A 20192-nucleotide genomic window follows, 5' to 3' on the forward strand; every position below is an offset into this window, starting at 1 on the left:
ATTATGGATAGCTACAGGACGTAAAGCGGGACCTCGCTGATGATAACAAGCGAACAGGAGGACTGCAGGTTGGCTGCAAGATTGCCAGAAGCTCTGGCTACTCCAGTTACGATACTAGTTATCAACATCCATGATACCTAAAGAGTAATTAATAAATACGGAGCACAGCCCACATTCACAGCAGCTGCCTGCTCCAGGGAAATCAACGTAGTCCAGGAAGGTGGACATTTTGGTACGGATCTAAGCCCCAAGGACAGATTTTCGGAGAGCTCTGGGTAAGACTGAGAAAAGCATCGCATCCTGCTATCAGAGCTCATCCCTCCACCTTCTTCACAACCCAAACGAGCTCCGTACCTGGCAATGCATTCCTGCGTCCGCATCCACCGCACTGCCCAACGGCAGCCGAAAAGTCACGGTACGTGTGAAGCCCGTCGTCATTGCAAAACCTTTCCATTGACCGTGCAGGTATGGTGAACGGTCATCTCCCATCCAGCCAGTGCAACACCAGTTACCTGCACGCCTCAAATACTCTGCTTGCCCGAAAAGCCACATGGGATGAGAAAATGTTGCATGTGTGTTGCTGGCTTGCTGCAATGAGCGCTCACACACCATGTCGGAGGGAGCGAGATCCTCCGGTGGGCTCAGGGCAGTCGCGAAGGAGAAGCCCTGAGAGCTGTCATACTCGGAGAAAAGGCTGAGCAAAAGCAAAGAAGAAAACCCTGTACGCAACCGAGGAAGAGCAGGACACTACAGAGCACCCCAGCATTGCATAGGGAAAAAGGGAATAAGGGTCCCGAGCATGGGGGACCCCCAACCAGCACCCAGTGCCTGGTCCTCTCTTGGCTCGAAGGCATTGAGTTGGACTCTCCCACCTGAAGGACGGCAGGAAAATAGTATCGCCTTAGGAAGATGGAAACACAGAGCTGTAACCAACTCTAAAGCGAAAGAGCAGGATGAGTAAAAGTGGAACCTCGGAGAGAAGGAGAGGGATGCTGAAAAGGACTCTGGAGCTGAGGGAATGGCTTTCCCAGGGGGACTCATGCAGAAAATGGAAAAGCCTGGAAACAGGAGGTGCCTGGCCACCGTCGGCTCAGAGCTGGGACTTCTGAACAGCACCTCTCTCGCAGCGCTGGACTGGGGAAGGGAGAGCAGGAGAGCCAGTGCCCCCGGGCCTGGCGAGCACGGCATGCATGACCCTGTGTGTCGGCTTGAATTAAGGCAAGGAGTGCCACTGGGCCTTGCTGCCAGGCGCTCCCCTTTCTCTGGACCTGGGAAGGAGGAGCGGGGCTGTGCAATGCGCCCAGCTGTCAGGTCCTCCTACATCATCTGCAAAGCCATCGACCCTCTCTGGGACCTCTGGGAGAGAAAAAAAGGAAAAAAGAAAAAAAAAAAAAAAAGACCCAGAACGTGCGCATCCAAAAACCCGCTCTATTTTTGGTAGTAAGGTTTGCAGTGCTTCTGATGTTCAGGCACGGTTCTCCCTCAGGTGTTGCAAATGCAAAGGGTGAGAAAAATGGCAGAATGGATCCAGCTTTTGAAGGAAGAAAGAACAAAGGGACACGCACTGAGCTGGAGAAGAAAGGGGGAAAAAAACAGCAAAACCTCTGGCTCTCTCCCTGACTCGCTGCCCAAGGGGTAGGGAAAGATTCTGTGTCTACGAAGGCTGAACCTCACAACTGAGGTTTACAGGAAAAAACCCCCTGCAGTGCCTTAACTGGGGCCAAAACAACCTCCCTGGCTAGAAAAACCTGCACAGAAGGGTGAGAACCTCCCATCCCTCCTTTATTTGCTATTTATTTCTAGAACTGGGGACCAACACACAGTTTTGCTTATCAATTCACGTTTTGGCCATGCACTGACTTCAAGCGTATCCATCTCCAAGACAACTGAGCTTCAACTTGGAAGGAAACCTTTGCAAAATGCTAGCTCAACAGGGGAGGAGAGCTCCTCAGACCGCCTAGCTTTAAAGGCCAGGCATATATTTCATGTTTAATATGATTCCACATATATGCTAAAATTTGCTTCTATAAAGCTTTATAAATAGTTTAGTGTGTGCATTCGGTGAGTTTAATTCACTTATTTGCTGTGGTTTAGTACCTGGCAGAATTTGAGTCCAAACGCTAAATTTAATTTATTGCTATATATGATAATTCCAGAAAATCCGTTTCTAAGCCAGAGTATCAGCATCACCCTCATCTGTGAAACTCCTTGCTATTGTCAGTACCCAGCGATCCATTTTTAAACACAGGTTTAATCTTTGTGAATAGACAAGATCACAACTTGAGGTCTCAGCTACCACTGGAATTATTCCGCATATAGATGGTGTAAACAGTTGTGTAAAAATCATGGAATCACGTCTGGATCGTCAGACTGAGAGGAGGTGTAAAAATAACGGTTAACAGCGCTTCGTATAAGGAACTAATTTTTAAAACACATTCAAATTAAAAAGGGGGTGGGGAATAAGAAGTGTCTTGATAAAAAATGCTGATTCAGGGCCTCATTTCTATTAAGTGATTTACAGTGTCATTACTGCGTTACTGTACAGAGCAGTGGCTCAGAGTAATTACCCCGTAATGCACGATGACACTAATGTACTAGTAAACTACTGGAGTTTATACTCTATTCACTACTAGCATCAGGACTCTGAAAGGCAGGTAAAAATACCCTGCATGCATAAACAATGTGTGTAAATGTCACCAGTGATAAAATTTTTAAAAAGGAGAAGGAAGAGGCAGTTACAAATAAATCTGCCAGCTGAGAATTGCAACCGCATAGACCCGCAGGAGCACTAAAGCTGTACCATTTTCTAATAATACGGGAAGGAAAAATGCTTTTATATCCCTACCCTGGCCCTATTTCCATTAATTACAATTAAAATTGTACGGTGGCTTCTTCTTTTTGCCACTTGAAGTGCAACATTAACCTGCACCTGGTGTTCAGCTCAGTGCGAGGGGGAATGTGGAAGGGAAATGAAGAGCATCAAAACAACAGCCAAAAGCATTAGTGGTTTATGATGACTGTCATAATGCTGCTCTTTTTTTAGAGTTCCAGCTACTGAAAATGTGGAGAACCAACGAGAGCTTCAGGACAGAGGTGTTTTTGTCTCCTTTGTTTAAAACAGCTCTTGGGGTTACGGGATGAAGCTTGGAACATGACCTGAGCATGTCCTAAGGTGTCAGAAAATTCAGCCAAACAAAACAACTTCATAACCCTCACATACTTAGGGGAAAAAAAAATAAATCATGATTATTACAACAACTTAATGGATTTGGGGGGCTGAGGTTGGAAATGCCGCACAAGTAGAGCTACACGTGCCAGATCCCAGGGCCAGAGGAAAGCCTTGCTCTTCCCCCAGGAGACAGTACCAATTACCATGTTTTTAAACAGCCCCTAGTCACCAGCTAATAGATTGATGCCTTCAGAGCTGGCTGCCTCCCTGGCCCTCTCCTATTAAGTTACACAAGGGGATTCGAGTCCTTTTACCAGTGTGTAGCAGCAGTAATACCGGTCCTTCCACCCTGAGCAGCCCTTTCTTTAAGATCTCTCAACTGGGGGGGGCGGGGGATGGAGGCCCCGGTGGAAGCAGTTCAGGTAGCAGTTTACGTTGGATAAACTCCGTTTTACCTTCTCTGCCAGCTCTGCAACTGTTCTGCCTGACCGACCTTGCCCTGCTCCTGGTGGCAGTGCCATTCATCTTGCAGAGGTAGCTATGCCCTCACGAACAGCAGATCACTGAAGATTTTTGTTAGTCTTCAGCTCTTTTATCTTGGAGAAAGCAAGGCACGGCTTCTTTGGCTGCTGCTGTTCCAGCATCCTTGAGTCTTCCATAGGCTGCTCCAGACCCCAAGGCAAGGATTTACACTGACCTATTCTAAGTAAGCTCTGAATCATCACGTTCAACACCAAAGGAAGACTTGTGCAAGAAGGTCCTGGAAGTCACCAACTGTCTCTGCCTTACTGGAGTGCTCTGCTAAAAAAGCAAGGTAGTGAATTTTGCTACCTTGGTAGTTTTCAACTGGCTTAGAAGGTTTTCAAGCGGCTTAGAAGAAGCTGACGATCTCAAATGCGTGTGTCAAATCTCAGGGTAGTTCACTCAAAGCTGAATGGAGGTTGCGGACTGCCAGGAGGCTGTATGTAACCAGTCCAACTCATGACAAGATCAGATTTGGAGAGAGGACTGTGAATCCGGCATCCGCACAGCCAAGCTCCACCACCCAGCACATGGCTCCACCTTGTAGAGATGCAAGAGAAACCACCAAGGAATAAGAGTGCTGAGGCTGCTTCTGTGCAGCAAGAGTCAATTCCTTAGTTTTGGTTACAGCATCAGCTAAGAAAACACAGGTTCACACTTACAAAGGGAAAAAACCTAGCAAATGTTTACTCGATCAAGTTACAGATCTAGCCACATGGATGCTGGTGGAAAAGCTCACTCAAAACTAAGGGAGTCTTTCACGCCAAGAGCATTAACAGTATGCTTTCATTTAGCCTGCAGAGTCCTCGGGCCATTTGGAGGAGCAGGGTTTGCAGTTGCAGCTGCAATTCCCCGACACAAAGGTCCTTCTGTCTCCCAGAATATTAGAGATGGATAACGGAGTGAGATCTAGAAGACAGCTTTCTTCATATTACATAATGACAGTGTGCCTATCCAGATTAATCTGGCATTAACACGATGCGTTTTTCAACCGTGGGCGCTTAGAGAAACGCGTGCGCGCACAAACACACCCTCGCAGCCTTACAGTGTTAGGGCAGAATGGCGACAAGCACTGCAAAGGTCAATCCCGTACCCTTTCTGCCACTGCGGCACCCTTGGGAGAGTAGGATAAAGGAAAAACCCCAAACCTAAGCTATACTGCATGTTCCTGCTAACAAGCTTTGGCTTTCGACTTCCTCCCCTTCTCTTCTTCCACAACATTCCCTGGGTTTGAGCTTCATACACATTTCTGGAGCTGACCAAGAAATCCCTCCATATACCTGTTTGATTTTAGCTTTGCTATTATCCGTTCCAAGAAGGACAAGCTGGTCATTTCGATACCCTACCTGAATATTGACAACCTAATTAAAAGGAGCAAAGGGAGGTGTAAGAAGCCTGTGCCAGCAAGAATGCTTGCTCTGGGGCCAAGCCCATTTCCCCAGGCCACGGGGGCAAACGCTGGGGGTTCGTCACAACACAGCCAGGGAACGATCCTCCAAATGGGTCAGAGAAATCAAGGGCTCACATTCATTATCGCTTTATTTGCACCATTCAGGAGAGGCACCTATCTTAGCAGGGCTATCTGGACTCACTCCGTACATATCAGCTACTAGCATTGCTCCCCAGGGCAATCAGCTCACCTAAAATTTGAGTCATCCGCTAGAGCGAACACGTTTCCTCGCTGACTGCAGAAAAAACCTTGAGCAACGGCAACGTGGACCGAATCCATGCCTGAACCACCGCACGACCACTTCTGTGCCTTTACTCACCTGAGAGGCAGCTGAAATCCGCCTTTTTGCATCCTGCCACCAGCCCCCTGTGCCTGGGCACTGCCATGAGGAAGGAAAGGAGGAAGGCAGAGGGCAGGAGCTAAGGGATACCTGTCCCTGCAGAAGTAAACTAGTGGGAAGAGCAAAATAGCTTGTGAACAAGATGGTATGTTCAAAGCTACGTAATGAGCCCCATGGGACGTGGTGACCTCTCATACGGCTCTCTCGCGGGAATTGCTCCCGAGAGCATCCTTGGATGGAGGGTGGTAACTTTGCCATGGAGGCTCTTGGAACAAATGAATGATATGCACTCACGCCTATGGCTGGTTCGCAATGCACGTGCATAGAGACCGCGTCACTGACTCACCCTTGGATGACGGTCTCTCCAGATCCGAATCGAGGTGGATCGGTGGGGCAATGTAGGAAACCTGCCCGTGGTGAGCCTGCCCTGTGGACAAATAAGTGTTTTAGTTCCGCAGTTGCCTACAGAGATCTATCAGGGCTATAGTTACACAGACAGCATTTTTATGGCACCAGATTTAAAACAGGTTTGCATGTATTTTGTCCTATTGTGCATTTTTCGCAATGAACTTCTGTTTTGCGGAGAAACCTGATGAAACGTTGAAAACGCTCCCGTTTGTTTTGCTCTTTCATGCAGACATGGGTACGCTGCTGAACTTCAGTTATACCTGCTTTACCACTACCGCGCACATTTTGCGTGACGTTCTCTTAAAAGGCCGTGTGCCACAGAAGACAACCGATTTCACACAAGCCCATTCAATCTGTGAATCTCACTCTAAGAGGGAAGCAAGCCTTTCCGTGTCACAGAGATTTTTGATGGAAGTGTGGTATGAAGTACAACTGCATCTGGTTTTCCCACCTGCAGAAGACGCAGATATCAATTTGCAGAGCTCGGCATTGCTTTAACCTGGGTGGAAGCTTTTTGGTTCCCAACACCGCCATGCAGTTTCCCAGTTGCTAAAGACTCAATTCTTCTCCAGTAATTTGCAGGTAACTTTATTGAGAAACTTCTATTTATAATAAAAACATGTTGTTATAATTCATCTATTTACTGGAACAATTTACAGGGTTGTTAATCTCTTTTTCTAAATATGCAAAGTTAATGACACATAGATTACGATAACAGTTAGAGTAACCTTCCCATTTCAAGTAATATTCGTGCTGCAATAAAAGCAGTTGATTCCTCTTATGAGACACATTCCAAATAATTAATACGGCTCCCTGTTGACACTTGCTGTTGTTGCTCCAAGCAATTTCCAAGCTAGCGTCACAGGCAGCGGAGCAGTGGTACAGTCTTTGGGCTTCTTTGTAATGACATCCAGGAATACCATAAGCACAGTATGCTGGTGCACATAATATGGTGAAAACATCCCTTCAGAGGTATAAAATATTAATGGGAAAGGGGGGAGGGGGGAAGTGTGTCTGAATGGGCAGGATATATTTACTGCTTTATGCTGAGGCTGACTCAGATAATTTGCATTATTAGCCATTACAACAACTGGACATTATTCAGGTTTAAAATCTACCAACACATCATAAATTCTATATTTGCTTTTAAGTGCTTTAACATGGGAAATCTGCTTCAGGCAAACCCATAGTTAATAACAAGTTACCCCACTTTCCCCTTCTCGTTTACATGTTAAAAATCCATTTGATGTCATTAGCGAGCACAAGTCATCGTTTAATAGCTGCTCGGTTCTGCAGCAGAAGCAGGCAGACGCTCTGCTCAATGTCCTGTGGTTATAAGGGCACTGACCCTGCACAGGCTCCCCATTTGCTGCATCAAAGATACCACTGAAACGCAAAATAGCTGAGGTTGACAGGGAGCTCTGGAAATCACCTCATCCAGCCCAAGGGCAACAAGAGCCCATGGCAAGTGTCCAACATCCAGTCTGATTTTTAGTATCTCCAAGGATGGAGACTTCACCACCTCTCTGGGCAACCTGTACCTGTGCTTGGCCACCCTCACAGGAAAAAAAAAAAAAAGCATTTTCTTATGTTTAAGTGTAATTTCCTGTATTTCAGCTTGTGCCTCTTGTCCTGTCCCTGGATGCCTCTAAGAAGAGCCTGGCTCCATCTTCTTTATCTCCCCTATCAGGTACTTACACAGGTCAGTAAGGTCCCCTGGACCACGACTGGTCCAGGCTGGACAGTCCCAGCTCTCTCAGCCTCTCTCCACATAGAGATGCTTCAGTCCCTTAAGCATCATTGTGGCCCTTTGCTGGATGGGCTCCAGTAAGTCCCCATCTCTGTTGCACTGGGTAGCCCAGCACTGGACCCAATGCCCAGACACGTCCCTCGACCTGGTGGCCACGTTCTGCCTGACGCAGCCAGGAGGCTGGTGGCCTTTTTTACCCTGTGGGCACATTGCTAGCACATGGTTTTCTTTGGGGTTGTTTTAGGTTTTTTATCACCTGGTCTTCTTGGGACCAAGTGATCCCAAATACAAAGCAGAATAATTCTGCGAGCTTACAGGGTTAGGCTGGAGTAAAGAAGATACATGCACAGTATATAAAAGACTACAAAATATCTGTGAGTTTATTTAGACATTCATTACAATTCAATAATAACTATGAAAGTTTATGAATGTTTTATAAAAGCTTTTACCTAATATGGAGGAAGCAGTAGCATCAAACGCTCTCTTGTGATAAACGAAACAAGCCACAGAAAGCTTTTATCTACTTGCTGCTAATGCAAAACACACTACTTGAAACTTGACTTCTGTTAGACTGCATACTTCTCACAACACTAATAAATTGAATTTTGGGTTTTAATGTTCTCTCTATAAAAAAGCAATGCAAACAACTGTTGTGCTTCATTTTCTGGGCATGAATGCCAGCTTAGTTGCTCTTCAGCCTCATTGCACTCTTCCCATACAAGGAACAAAGGCTCTCCGCTGCTATCTGTGGCCTCAATTAGACATTCAGGATCAAGATACCTTGTAAACCTTCTTGTTAATCAACAGAATCATGTTTTTTTCTTTGGTTTTACTATTATTGGCAACTGTGACATCTGAGAGGGTTGAGGGAAGGGAGGCAAGGGGGGGTGCCTGAAGCAAGCCCTAGCAATGGGCTGGTACACGAGCACATGGAGAAAACTCTGAGTCAGAAGGCCAAACTAGAGGATCAGAGCAAGGGTCTTTCTGGCTTTAATGGTATTACAAGTTTTGCCACTAACTCCATTAAAACCCACGATTTTACCCAATGGACCTATGCAAGATTTTGAGGCTGATCTCACTGGTGCAGCTCAAGTCGGTCGCAAAGACTGACAGGACAAGTTTTGCCAAGTGACGCCAATTCCCAGTCCCTTTTGCATGAATTTTGCAGTTTCAGATGCTTGCTTTAAGCCCCAGCTCTAGGAATGAGTGACTCCAATCTCCCCCTCGCCAGTTCCAGCTACTGCAGAAAAAAACACTTGGAAAGGGGAATGCGAAAGCCTTAATGAAAAAAGAAATGGTAGAAACACTCCAAATCGCCCGGTCCTTCAGCTGCTTTTTCTGCATGTTGGGTCTGAACAGACAACGGTGCAGCACCACGAAGTGGGACAAGGCCTCCTTTGTGTGAACATCTCTCCAGCTGTCAGGCTTTCATTTCTACCCGTGCATCTATTAACCCACGAGCCTATTTGATCAACCGCTCTTCGACCTGAAGAGCTGCCCACACACTAACCAATATTGGCCTGGTACCCATGCCTACAGGAGAGGAAATGGCTGGTGTCAGGTCCTTCCTGAATTTTGCAGGATGCTCCAAAAATAACTACTCCTCTTTAAATAAGTGGCTCAGTTTTTAGTTATTTAAAAAAAAAAAAAAAAAAGAAAAAAAAAATCCAGCTTCTGACAAAATACCAAAGGTCAAGATGTCTCTGCTGCTGATGGAAAGTTGGGCATGCCTCGTATCGCAACAGCTTGCACGGTCTTCTCCAAATCCCACCCTGACTATAACCATCTGGTGTTTCTGCAGTCGGCTCCCAGGTAAAAAAGTAAACAGCAATCAAACGTAATCATCAAAGTAACATGTGAAGAAGTTGCCAATTTCCTATCTAATCTCTCAGGTTGGGCTCCATTTCCCTTATTCCTCTTGCTGGCAAGGTCCGGCCACCGACATGGCCAACGGCCATGGCTCCCCGTGAGGAGCAGAAGCGGGGCATGGGGAGCAACAGGCAGCAAGGGCGAGCACTGGCAGACAACCGTGGGTCAGTCCTTGTCTGCTTTTTTTGTATCACACCACAAGGATTCAGGTCTGGCCAACACTGCATAAATCACAGAATCACTAAGGTTGGAAAAGACCTGTAAGATCATCAAGTCCAACCATCAACCCAACCCCACCATGCCCACTAAGCCATGTCCCGCAATGCCACGTCCACACGTTCCTTGAACACCTCCAGTGATGGTGACTCCACCACTTCCCTGGGCAGCCTGTTCCAGTGTTTCACCACCCTCTCAGTAAAGAAATTTTTCCTAATATCCAGCCTGAACCTCCCCTGGCAAAACCATCTCAGCTGAGACAGGGCAAACAGCAAACGTGACACGGGTAGCCAGAAAATCCCTGTCTCCTGCTCATGTCGTCTCTCTCCATGAGGACAGACATATGGAATCCATAGCAGCCAGGCCATATGCACGTGCTGTGGCAACGGGAAAAGAAGCATGTTTGGTAGCAGCAATTTTGGGAGCGAAATATAGACATGACCTTGAAAGTCTACCTGGCGACATGGTCTTCCTCGGGTAGAGAAAACGGGGGGAGATGTTTGCAGATTAGAAAAAGTGCCTGGCTGGCCATTATTTTCAGGCCTGACACATGGGAGATGCAACACATTTTAAAAAGCCAATAACTTAGAAGAAGAAAGATAATGTTTTGTGAAGACTGAAGGAAACATAATAGCTTGGCCTAGGGGATTTATTTTTTTTTTTTTAAAGGATCTGGATGCTTACAGACAGAAAATAAACATCCACACATCTTCAAAAATCTGCCCCTAAGTGATTTAGTCATCTACAGATGCCACGATATAAAATTACAGAAAAAAATCTGCGAATGCATGGCCTAAGCAAGGAAAGTAGCAACAAAGCAGTTTCATCTGGTTATCTATTAAAAACACTTCCCCTCGGTCCTTTTTGGAAACATACCCACTGTTTGCAGCATCTAACGGGCAGACCTCCCTCCTGACCCTATGCCCAGTTTCCAGTGCCCATGACGTTAGATTTTTCTAAAGCACAACTCCTATCGTCATGTATGCATACAGGAGACCTTTCTGCCCGGCCCTTGCTCGTTTTCTCATTTTCTGCTGTGTACTGTTACAGAGAAAACCCGAATAGAAAACGTGACGGGAAGACTCAAACCCCCAAAAGCAAAGAGAAAGAACTCCAACCTTTACTAGACTAAAAATAAGCCTTTTTAAAACATGTGATGGCTTGCCTCCTAAAGCTCTGGTGCTGGCAATGCCGTGAAGATAACTAAAATCACCAGAAAGTTCTCGCTTTTCCCTGCTGCTCCTTTGCTCAGTGTCCATGGTACCGTGGTGGGCATGGACAGTTGTGCACCTCAATTGCCACTCTCCCCCGTGCCTGACCCAGCTCCAGCAGCAGCAGCAATGAGAGGCCACCGGGCGATATATTTTTTAAGCAAACATGCTTCAAACTATTTGTCTCAAGGGGTGAGAGTCCCCTTTCTTTACTGTCCTCATCCAGAGGCGACCATTGCAACACATTTTTTTGCTGCCATGTCCAACTGCATCTCTTGCTCATTTTCCACCCATTTTCCAGCCTCTTTTGGTACGTTTTTGTCTTCCACGAGCTCACCAGTTCTCAAGATCCATCTCAGACAGACTAACTAGCACTTCATGCAGAGGATTTCATTGAATTTTGTGCTCTGACAAGACGGTGCTCCCATGCACCGCCTCTCCTACACCCCTTGTTGTCAGCACCTCCGAACGCAGCCACCTCCACGGACCTCAGGCTGTTTGTCCACTTGCTTGGATCACTAACGAGTTAAGTTAATAACTGTGAAACCGCACATCAATTCCTGAGACTTTGATTTCAGTTTTTCACATAATTTTTTCTTTTTTTTATAACAATGAGCTGGGCACACACTAGGTATGCTGAATATATATTCTAAGGAAAATTCTTGAAAAACATACCGACAATTTTACTAATATCTTTACAGATAAAGTATACTTTGCCTGCTGTGGCCTGTTTTCCCATGTAACTGAAAAATTCCATTTTTAAAAGCAGTCCAGTTTGTCTGTGATGATCTGATCTGTAAAAACCAACGTTACTTTTTGGCCACATTTCTGTAATCCTCTAACTGTTAACAGGATTTTTTCAAAAATCTAATTTACTATCTAACTGAAGACTACATTCTACTTTGTTGGATTGCAATTTCCACCACCGTCACTCTCATCCTCTTTAATTTCCAAAATTAGTACTTTTTTCTTGTCCTTTTTTCTCCACTCATGAGTCTTTTTGAACTCCATAATACGTAGGCATACATAAAAACATATGGAAAGAGAAATTAAAAAGCTGGTAGGTTTGCTAGCAAACTCTTCTAACATGCCATTAAACAAATTTCATTCAGACCTATTACTCAGCATATATTTAGCCTTCTCCCAGCAGCCTTTTTTTCTGCCTTTCATCAATGACTATCTTTACAAAACATCATTTCCTCGCTGCCCACCCTTTTCCATTTTGCATTAAAAGCTTTCTTTTTAAATAAAGCTTTTATAAAGCCATTCCCTACCTTAGACGTGTCAGAGTTAGCGCTGATTCTGTCCACCGCTTCATTTATTCATGGACTTTTACGGAGTATCTCGCTTTCATCTGTACATCTCCCTTTCATCTTTCATTGCCCTTTTAACTCCTTAGGGTAGCAGTAACTCATCCACTCCCTCCTCTTCTCTCCCACCCAGGGTTATTTCCCCATCCTTCCCTTGTAGCCATGCGTGCCTCTGAATACAAGAAAAGCCTCTTTTCCAAAGGGCGCTCTGCGCTACACTCTCTTGCCATTTTGCTTGTTGTATTTCATACCAGGAACCATTGCAAGCTTAAACCAACTGCAGGAGGAAAAGTAGGGTACCTGCAAGCGTGGCTGTGCACGGAGGGACTGCTGGCTCTGGGTCTCGGCTGCCATCTGAAAACGGAGGTTACCGAAACCAGCAGCCTCAACGGGCGTTGATGGAGAGCCTAAAATCCACGCCGAGGAGAGGGCTCCTGGGCAAAGCCAGCATAACAAGCAAATGTTTCTTCTCCCATACAGTTCTCGACAGGAGCAAAGTTATAAGGTTGCAACTCTATACTTTGTTTAGCTAGACGTTGCTTTTGAAGCTGTCATAAAATGTATGTAATAGCAGCTCTTTCAAATACCAATGTTGTGTGCTCATGCGTCTTATCTTACAGGTGTAATTTAAAGTCTGAGTGTAGGAGATGCAGGACTGTGCTTTTATTTATTTTTTTTTTCCTTCACTAAAAACCTGCTTTCATATGTGCGTTTTGCTTCTCCACCTTCCAAGGAGAGGATTCAACAGGAAAACTCACAAGGAACCGATTTGCAGATGAGAAGCAAGAGGCGGGTTCTCACCTCCCTGTCCCAAGCTGAGTTCCCCACTAAAAGCAACCTGCAGGCTCAGCCACGGGGTTGCCAAAAGCAAAGAAAACCTTGGAGTCGAGGAAGAAAGCTCGATCAAGGATGCAGGGAGAGGGGTGAGCTGGGGAGACGTTTGGCTAAGTCCTTGTCACACACGCGTCTCGTGTTTTAGACTAAATGCAAATCCAAAAGCAGCAGACTTGACAGTTTGCTTGTGTGAGTAGAAACCGTGATAAATCGGACTAGTCTTTTCTGAGGATGTACTATGTCTCCTTTGAATCTGTTACAACAAACAACAGCCTTAACCCTGAGAGGAAGGAAATCAAAATGGCTTTTTTCGATGACCAAACTATCCCTCACGGGACAGCCATTACCCAGGGAGGGCCTAGGCTAGGCTTGAACTACAGGCAAAAATAAGGACAAAAATAACACCAAAGGAATGGGTTAAAAACTGCCCAAGTGTTACAGCAGCTGAAGCAACTGGAGGCTTTTCACTAGTGGCAGCTGTGTATTTTCAAAGGAGCATTTAGGACTCAGAAACTCATGTCCCAGCTGAAGTCAGAGGTGAAGAATCTTCTTCAAGTCACACTGAGATTCCTCATTTTGCTGTGCAAACACCATAATTTGTGGTTTGTCTTTAGATGAACCTCACCCCTCTGTTAAGGACTTATACCACTAGATTTAGCAGCACCTTGGCTGCAGCGATGCTCTGCGTCCTCCAGCGCATGTCCCACAATCTACCCAGTGGTACTAGAGCCTGGTATAAGGGCAGGGGAGGAAGAAGGCGAAGAAGGAAGGCGAAGAAGAAGGAAGGCGAAGAAGAAGAAGGAAGGCGAAGAAGAAAGAAGGAAGGCGAAGAAGAAAGAAGGAAGGCGAAGAAGAAGGAAGGAAGGCGAAGAAGAAGGAAGGAAAAGAAGAAAGAAGGAGAAGAAAACCCAGGAAATATTTCACATGTGCTATTATAATTAAACAATGTTAAAGACCTCCTATCTTCCTCCCGTACAGCAGCATGTGGACGAAGGCCGTATCCAGGCCTGGCTTTCCCCGGCGCCCAAGGCAGGGAGCTGACCTGCAGGGCTGCATGTGTTTTGAGCTTTGCTCCCCGAAAGCTTGCCCAGCAGGCTAAAGAAACATGACACATCGTATTATTCTTCCCCTTCCCGATGTGCTCGCTGTGCTATGAAATACAATTTACCAGTCACCTGCACTGGAAAACAGGGGGAAGGAGGAGAGGGATTTTGGTGCAGAGGAGACGGAGGGATCTGGAGCAATGCAATCCTCAGAGCCCTGGGGCAGATCATGAATATTGGTAACCACAGACCCCCCAGCGCGGTTTAGCAATGGTGAATACACAAAGAATCACAGAATCACTAAGGTTAGAAAAGACCTGTAAGATCATCAAGTCCAACCATAATACAGCGAAGCCCAGGGAGGTTTTCTTGGCCACCTCTCAAAGATTTAATCTGATATGAAGAGCTCTGTGCCAGCTCCTGCTGTCCTTACTCTGCTCTTGTCCCAAAAGTCAAACAGGACGTTTCCAACTGCCCTACTGGGTCGAGCCCAGCCTGTTCTGCCTCAGATGAGGCTGAAAGACTGGGGATGGAGAAGTTAGTAAGAGCTTTTGGGGGGAAATCAAGCCAAAGCCATCCAGTCCATCTCCCGCAGAGGAAAAACTGTTCCTTACGTTGTTTTGAAAGGTATCTCCTCAGGGCTGCCCACCGCTCCCTCCCAGAGGCTGAGCAGCAGATCTCGCCGTCAAAAGATTTAATCTTTTGTTTCCCCTTTCTTGGGGCGGGGAGGAGGAATCCTGCTGCCTCCCTGCCTGAGATGTTTCTGCCTTATTTTTCCCCTGTTGTTTGCTCTTTTTCCCCCTGCCTGTGCTCCTTTAGGGCCTGCCCTTTGCTGCTGTGCTTTCACTATCATCCATGTTTCTTGCCTCCCCCATCTCTCTTAGCTGGGCACTCTTAACCAAGGGTGCAGCCTCGTGCTATAGCTAACCCATTTCACAGCAGTCTTCCCTCCCCTGGGACATGGCCAGGCATTTCCATTCCCTCCCTTGCAGCAGATCTGGCAATTAATGCAAGCACAGAGTGAGCTAGAGCTGATCTGATGGAAAACGACCCACTGAAAACAGTAATTACGAGTTTTCCACTGGCTCAATGAGCAGAACCAATTCAGGCTGCCGTGGCGGCAGTGCCAGATCTGATGGAAAGGCAAGGGCAAGAATAAAAGAGCCAGGGGTGGGATGGGGACAGCTATCAGTTTAACCGTAACGTAAAACTGCACCCGGGAACAGTAGCGGCATTGTATCTGGATGTCCCCTCCATCCCTACGCCAGGCTCTCTCCTTGCCCCAGGGAGACTCCCACCAATTGCATCCTTTCTTCACCGCCTTTCAGACAGCTTTTAATCCACCTGCCAGCGTAATTTAGAGCAGTACGTCTCACAACTCCAGGTCAAGGGTTTTAACGAAAGCCAAATGCGTTCCAGCATGCTCACTCCTCGCAGGCAGAGCTCGGGACACAGCCCTGTCTTTCTGTTACTTGTGCCACTCTTGTTCATGCAGAAAGGGGAGCAGCAGTGGAAAAGAAGAAATCAGGCAATAGCTCTTGCCATGTTGAGCTTAAATTTCAGTGGCAAAACATCCGGAGGGGGTGTCAGAGAAATAGCTGAGATGCTGGATTACGTGGTAGGAGACACGTCCAAAGCAGACAGGTAGATCTGCGAGTCACCGGCCCGGAGATGGTATTTGAAGTGTCTTGTGGTTTCAAATATTCTGAGATGTGGTCCAAGAATTTGTCACTCTCGCTTTCCTCCATTTGTGACAGCTTATAGCAGATGTCCCCTCCAATTCTGCCTTTATTTTCCAGCCTGTATGTCTCTGCATGTGTAGCATGGTCTCCATCCCCACATCGTACCTCCCTGGTACACCCATACCTCTGCTGCGATCCTCTTTCTCCTCCGCCACCTCCCGAGCAGGTGAGACCTCACCTCCGCTCACCTTCTACGTCAGACAAGTCCCTTTCCAGGAACTCGTGATCGCAAGCCTCCAAGAAGCAATCGTCTCACGGGCCTGCTTCTCTGGCTCCTGACGCGCACCCTCTTGTCCAGCTTAATGAACTCCATCTCCCACAGCCACACAACCACGTACCCTGCAAACCGTAACTCCTATCTTCCATGGGTGTCTGTGACTGTTCCTCACTGGGGCTGCAGCCCAGCAAGGACTGCCAGATAATAAAACATTGAAGCAGCCTTCTTCGTTACAGGTATTTTTATCAACTCCTCTCATTAAGGAAGTGCAAAGAGATGAGTAATTTGTTTTCCGAGCGGGTCACTGCACCCTAACTTCATTAATCACTTCTTTTGATCTGCAATGGGAGCCTTGAGACTGGCAGTACAGCCTGCCTGGCTCTGTTTCCAGCTTGCCGCCAAGCTTCAGCTACGGGGCAGAGTCCCTGCAAGAGGGGATAGACTCCATCCCAAAGTGAGTGATCGAGCAGTAAATGAGATTGACACTACGTTATTTGATGAAGGAATGAAACACGGGTAGGTATTTTCTCCAGGACCTAAAAGAACAGTAATCTAAGCCACCTCATCATCTTTCTTTTTTTTTCTTCACTTCTTTCTTCCTTTTTGAGATAATATAAGGTATGTCTCAGCATGAAGGACATGGCTGCCTGTAGAGAGATTTTGACAACTCCCCTCTGAGTGCTAAAATGCTGTCAGCCGAAAAACTGAGCTGTTTGGGCAAATTGATCCAACTCTGACAGACTTCCTCTCTGTTTTCATGTTTTCTCTCTCAATCAAAAGCCTCCTAAAGAATCCATGTTTTCGGTTCAATCTCAGAGAAGGGGGAGAAGAGGGGAGATCACCTACTTCGGCTACACTGTTCATCATTATCCTAGGTGGATGGAGAAACCTGTGAGAGGAAGAGGAAGGTCTCAGAAGTCTCTCGCATCTCCCCGTTGCACACGGATAGAGGATCTGAATACAACGGTTTCCCTAACTCACGTATAGCAACTGCATACGGACTTTCTGACTGCTGGCGAGAGCAGGGTCAATACGTTTCGGGTGCAGACAGTAACAGCCTAGGAAGCGGAGCTTTTAGGCCTGACTTTATCTCCAATGCCAATAACAGGCAAGCTGCTATATCAGCCATCCAAAGCAAGCCTTACTGGGATTCTTTTCAAAAATCATTAGGAATCATCTCCCCCTTCCTCAGCCCAAAGAAAACGAAATCCAAGCATTTTTAAACCTTGTTCCTAGCTGTGAATATATCTGTAACCTTTCCACATCAGTGACAATTTTGAATACAATTTTTGATGGTCAAATCCTGGGAGCACTCTTACGGCTTTATAGCGCAGATTAAGCATGCTCCTGTCACAGTCATTAAGAGCATCACTTTCTACCGCCTCGATCAGGAGCTCCTGAAATCCCCAGTCCTGTAAGGTGAAGCGGTGCCAAGCAGCCCAAAAGTGCCTTGCAAAGACAAGTTGGGGCTGCGTTGCTTTTACATGCTTTTCACCTTTGCATGTAACAGCTTTACAGCTCAATGGCTGCTGTCTTGCTCGTTGGGTCTTTTGCCACAGTTTTTCTAGCTACGTGTCAAAACATGGTGATGTTGGTTTATTTTTCCTCTTTACCTACCTGCTGTAAACTCAGCTGGGGGAACCCATGCTGAATGTGGCCAATTTTTTTAATTTTTTTTTTTTTTTTTAAAGACCCGTGCAGCAGAACTGCTGATTTATAGAGTCAAAGAGATCTGCAGTCTGCAGCTTACCGATTTTAGTTTTGGTGAAGTCAGCTACAGACTTTATAAACTTTATCGTGTGCCTTTTCATTGCTTCATGAAACCGGGAACGACACAGGAGGTTTCACCATGTGTTCCCTTCATGTTGCCGTCCTACACTTCTTTCTTTCTACGTGGCCAGGGACTGAGAAGTTTGTAATGGGTCAGAAACTGCACAAGCCCACTGACTCCCAAATAACTGTGTACAGAACACAGGTCCATACATTTAACGTCATTCTACAAACCCAACTTTTCATACAAGGTCAAATGTAATTTTTTAGTGTCAGATATTCTGTATTTGGAACCTAAATTCTTCAAGCGTGTCTCTGGATTATTCTTATCTTAGTTCCCACGATGTTACTGTAGGCCTTTGGATGACAGTTTTGATTATAAGTCTGCACACTGCCTAGAACAATAAGATCCTGATTGGTACTTCTTGAATAATACATATTAATTCTCGCCTGAGCCTCCTTCGCACGGTATGAGTCATGCTGGATGTCTGTCCTCTGCAAGGGCAGGAGATGGGTCTGCAAGGGCGCTGCTCTGTCTTGCCAGCGCTGGGGCGAGGGTCCCAAGGGGCCGCCACGTCTCCTGACCCCACTGATCTAGCTGCATATGTGCAGGGGCAGAGGCATGTTCCACTACGTCCTTTCTGATGTGTCTCTCTGGCCCCGAAAAGGATTACAGGAGACATACAGCATGACTGAAAATGAGACCGCTGGGTCTGAAAAGTACGCCCAAAAGGTGGTGTGTTTCAGCCCAGTTGAGAACTCTTTCAGCTCCTTCTGCCTCAGGCTCCTGCTCTTTGCAGTGAAATAGGCTGCTATGAAATTAATGACAGCTTTAGTTCTGAATATTTTCCTTTGCAACAGACAATATTCAAATTGTCCTTAGTCATATATTCCATCACCTCTGAAACACAATCACGCAACACCTCAACGCAAAAGAAGTATTTTTTTTCCCTTTAGAGCTACAACCCCTTAGTTGCTTTATTGAACATACAGATTTACATATTCATATATGCTAGCCCTGACCACCGTCTCAAGCTAAACTTCCTCAAAGAGGCAAACCCATAACCTTGCATTTGGGTTTGATCTTTTGATCAAAGAACTGACAAACTCAAGCTTCAATTCTCCGGCCAACCTGGCCTCTGTCAGTGACATGAAGCTCTTCCTTCACCCTCTTGTGACCCAAGCAAGGAAGAAGAAACACCAGTATTTCTGCCTAGGTATCTGAACACCGTGGGATTCGCAACTTTTAAAGTATTAGCTTCACACTGAGCGATGGTAATGACTACCTCATTGCTGAGGAGCCCAGGATGGATACACACTTGTCTTCCCTGGATCAGGGAAAGGCCAGAGCAACTCTGTTTAATCCTTCTTGTTTAGGGTTATATCTAATAGCACTTAGTGGCTTTGGTGCCACTCAAAGGGAGGTATGATTTCTGGGTTGGCTCCTCGGGATTGAATACGCAGCCTCAATAATATCGGCCATTCCAGCTCTGACTGACATGACAGTTTCAATTGAAGTGACATCGGTTGAATGGCTCAGTGACCACTACAGCGAGAATTGCATGTACACAAGAATCTGATAGAAGATAGTATTTCGCTTTCAGCAACCTGTATTATAAATGAGCCCATTTGCTGCAGAGGGATCCTTGGAGCAGCCCAATCTGCTTAAAGAAAAGAAAAAAGGAGAGATTAAAAATAAAAAATTTCCGGTGTGGAAGTAGTTGAGACCCCAACCGTGGCAGTGACACCTTCAGAGCAGCATAAACTCACCTTTCTAAAACCAGCCATCAGTCCTCAAGCAAACCCGCCGAACCCCAGGCAAGCCCCAGCCAAAAGTCCTCGTCCTTTCTAGAGCCCCTGCAGACGGAGGGGAACACCCCGAGCAAGGCGGCTGCGCCCGCTCTCTGCTGTGCCCGCTCTCTGCGCCACTCTGCCATTTCAAAGTGAGTTTAAGTTCCTTTGCACAGGCAACTTCTTTGTGTGGGAGTTCAAGCTTTCATTGTCCTTCCCTCCAGGGATGAATTAATTAGAGATGGGGTTTCCTTCTCAAGTTACTGGCTTTGAGGCATCATGCTGTTGTTATTCCCAGGCAAATCAAACAGAAGCAAAGAGGCAGAGTAAATAGTTAGAAAAGAAGTCCCTAAAAAAAAAAGGAGATAAACCGGGACGCATCTACGAAAAGGACAAGACTTGCTCACCTTCACAGCAGGTCGGAGACCCTGGCATCTGATCCTGTATCGCTATGTTCAGGGAGCAAGTCCGGTGAAAGCTTTTCCCTTGCAAGAAGCCAGCCAAGAATCTCCAATTAGCTCCATACAGATGAGAGGCCAGATTGCAAACG

At 46.3% G+C, this 20192-nt stretch overlaps 1 protein-coding gene across 13 annotated transcripts in view; it reads right to left on the minus strand.

Annotated features, from left to right (window-relative positions):
- ADGRL3 (adhesion G protein-coupled receptor L3) overlaps positions 1-20192 on the minus strand; it is a 275585-nt gene that overhangs the window by 134847 nt on the left and 120546 nt on the right. For all 13 annotated transcript variants that reach the window (XM_059818013.1, XM_059818018.1, XM_059818014.1 and 10 more), the window contains one exon: positions 5828-5908. In XM_059818013.1, coding sequence (XP_059673996.1) covers positions 5828-5908 — 81 coding nt within the window. The remainder of the gene's footprint in view (positions 1-5827; positions 5909-20192) is intronic.

This window comes from Gavia stellata, chromosome 5, assembly GCF_030936135.1.
Source record: "Gavia stellata isolate bGavSte3 chromosome 5, bGavSte3.hap2, whole genome shotgun sequence".
Classification (NCBI taxonomy): domain Eukaryota; kingdom Metazoa; phylum Chordata; class Aves; order Gaviiformes; family Gaviidae; genus Gavia; species Gavia stellata.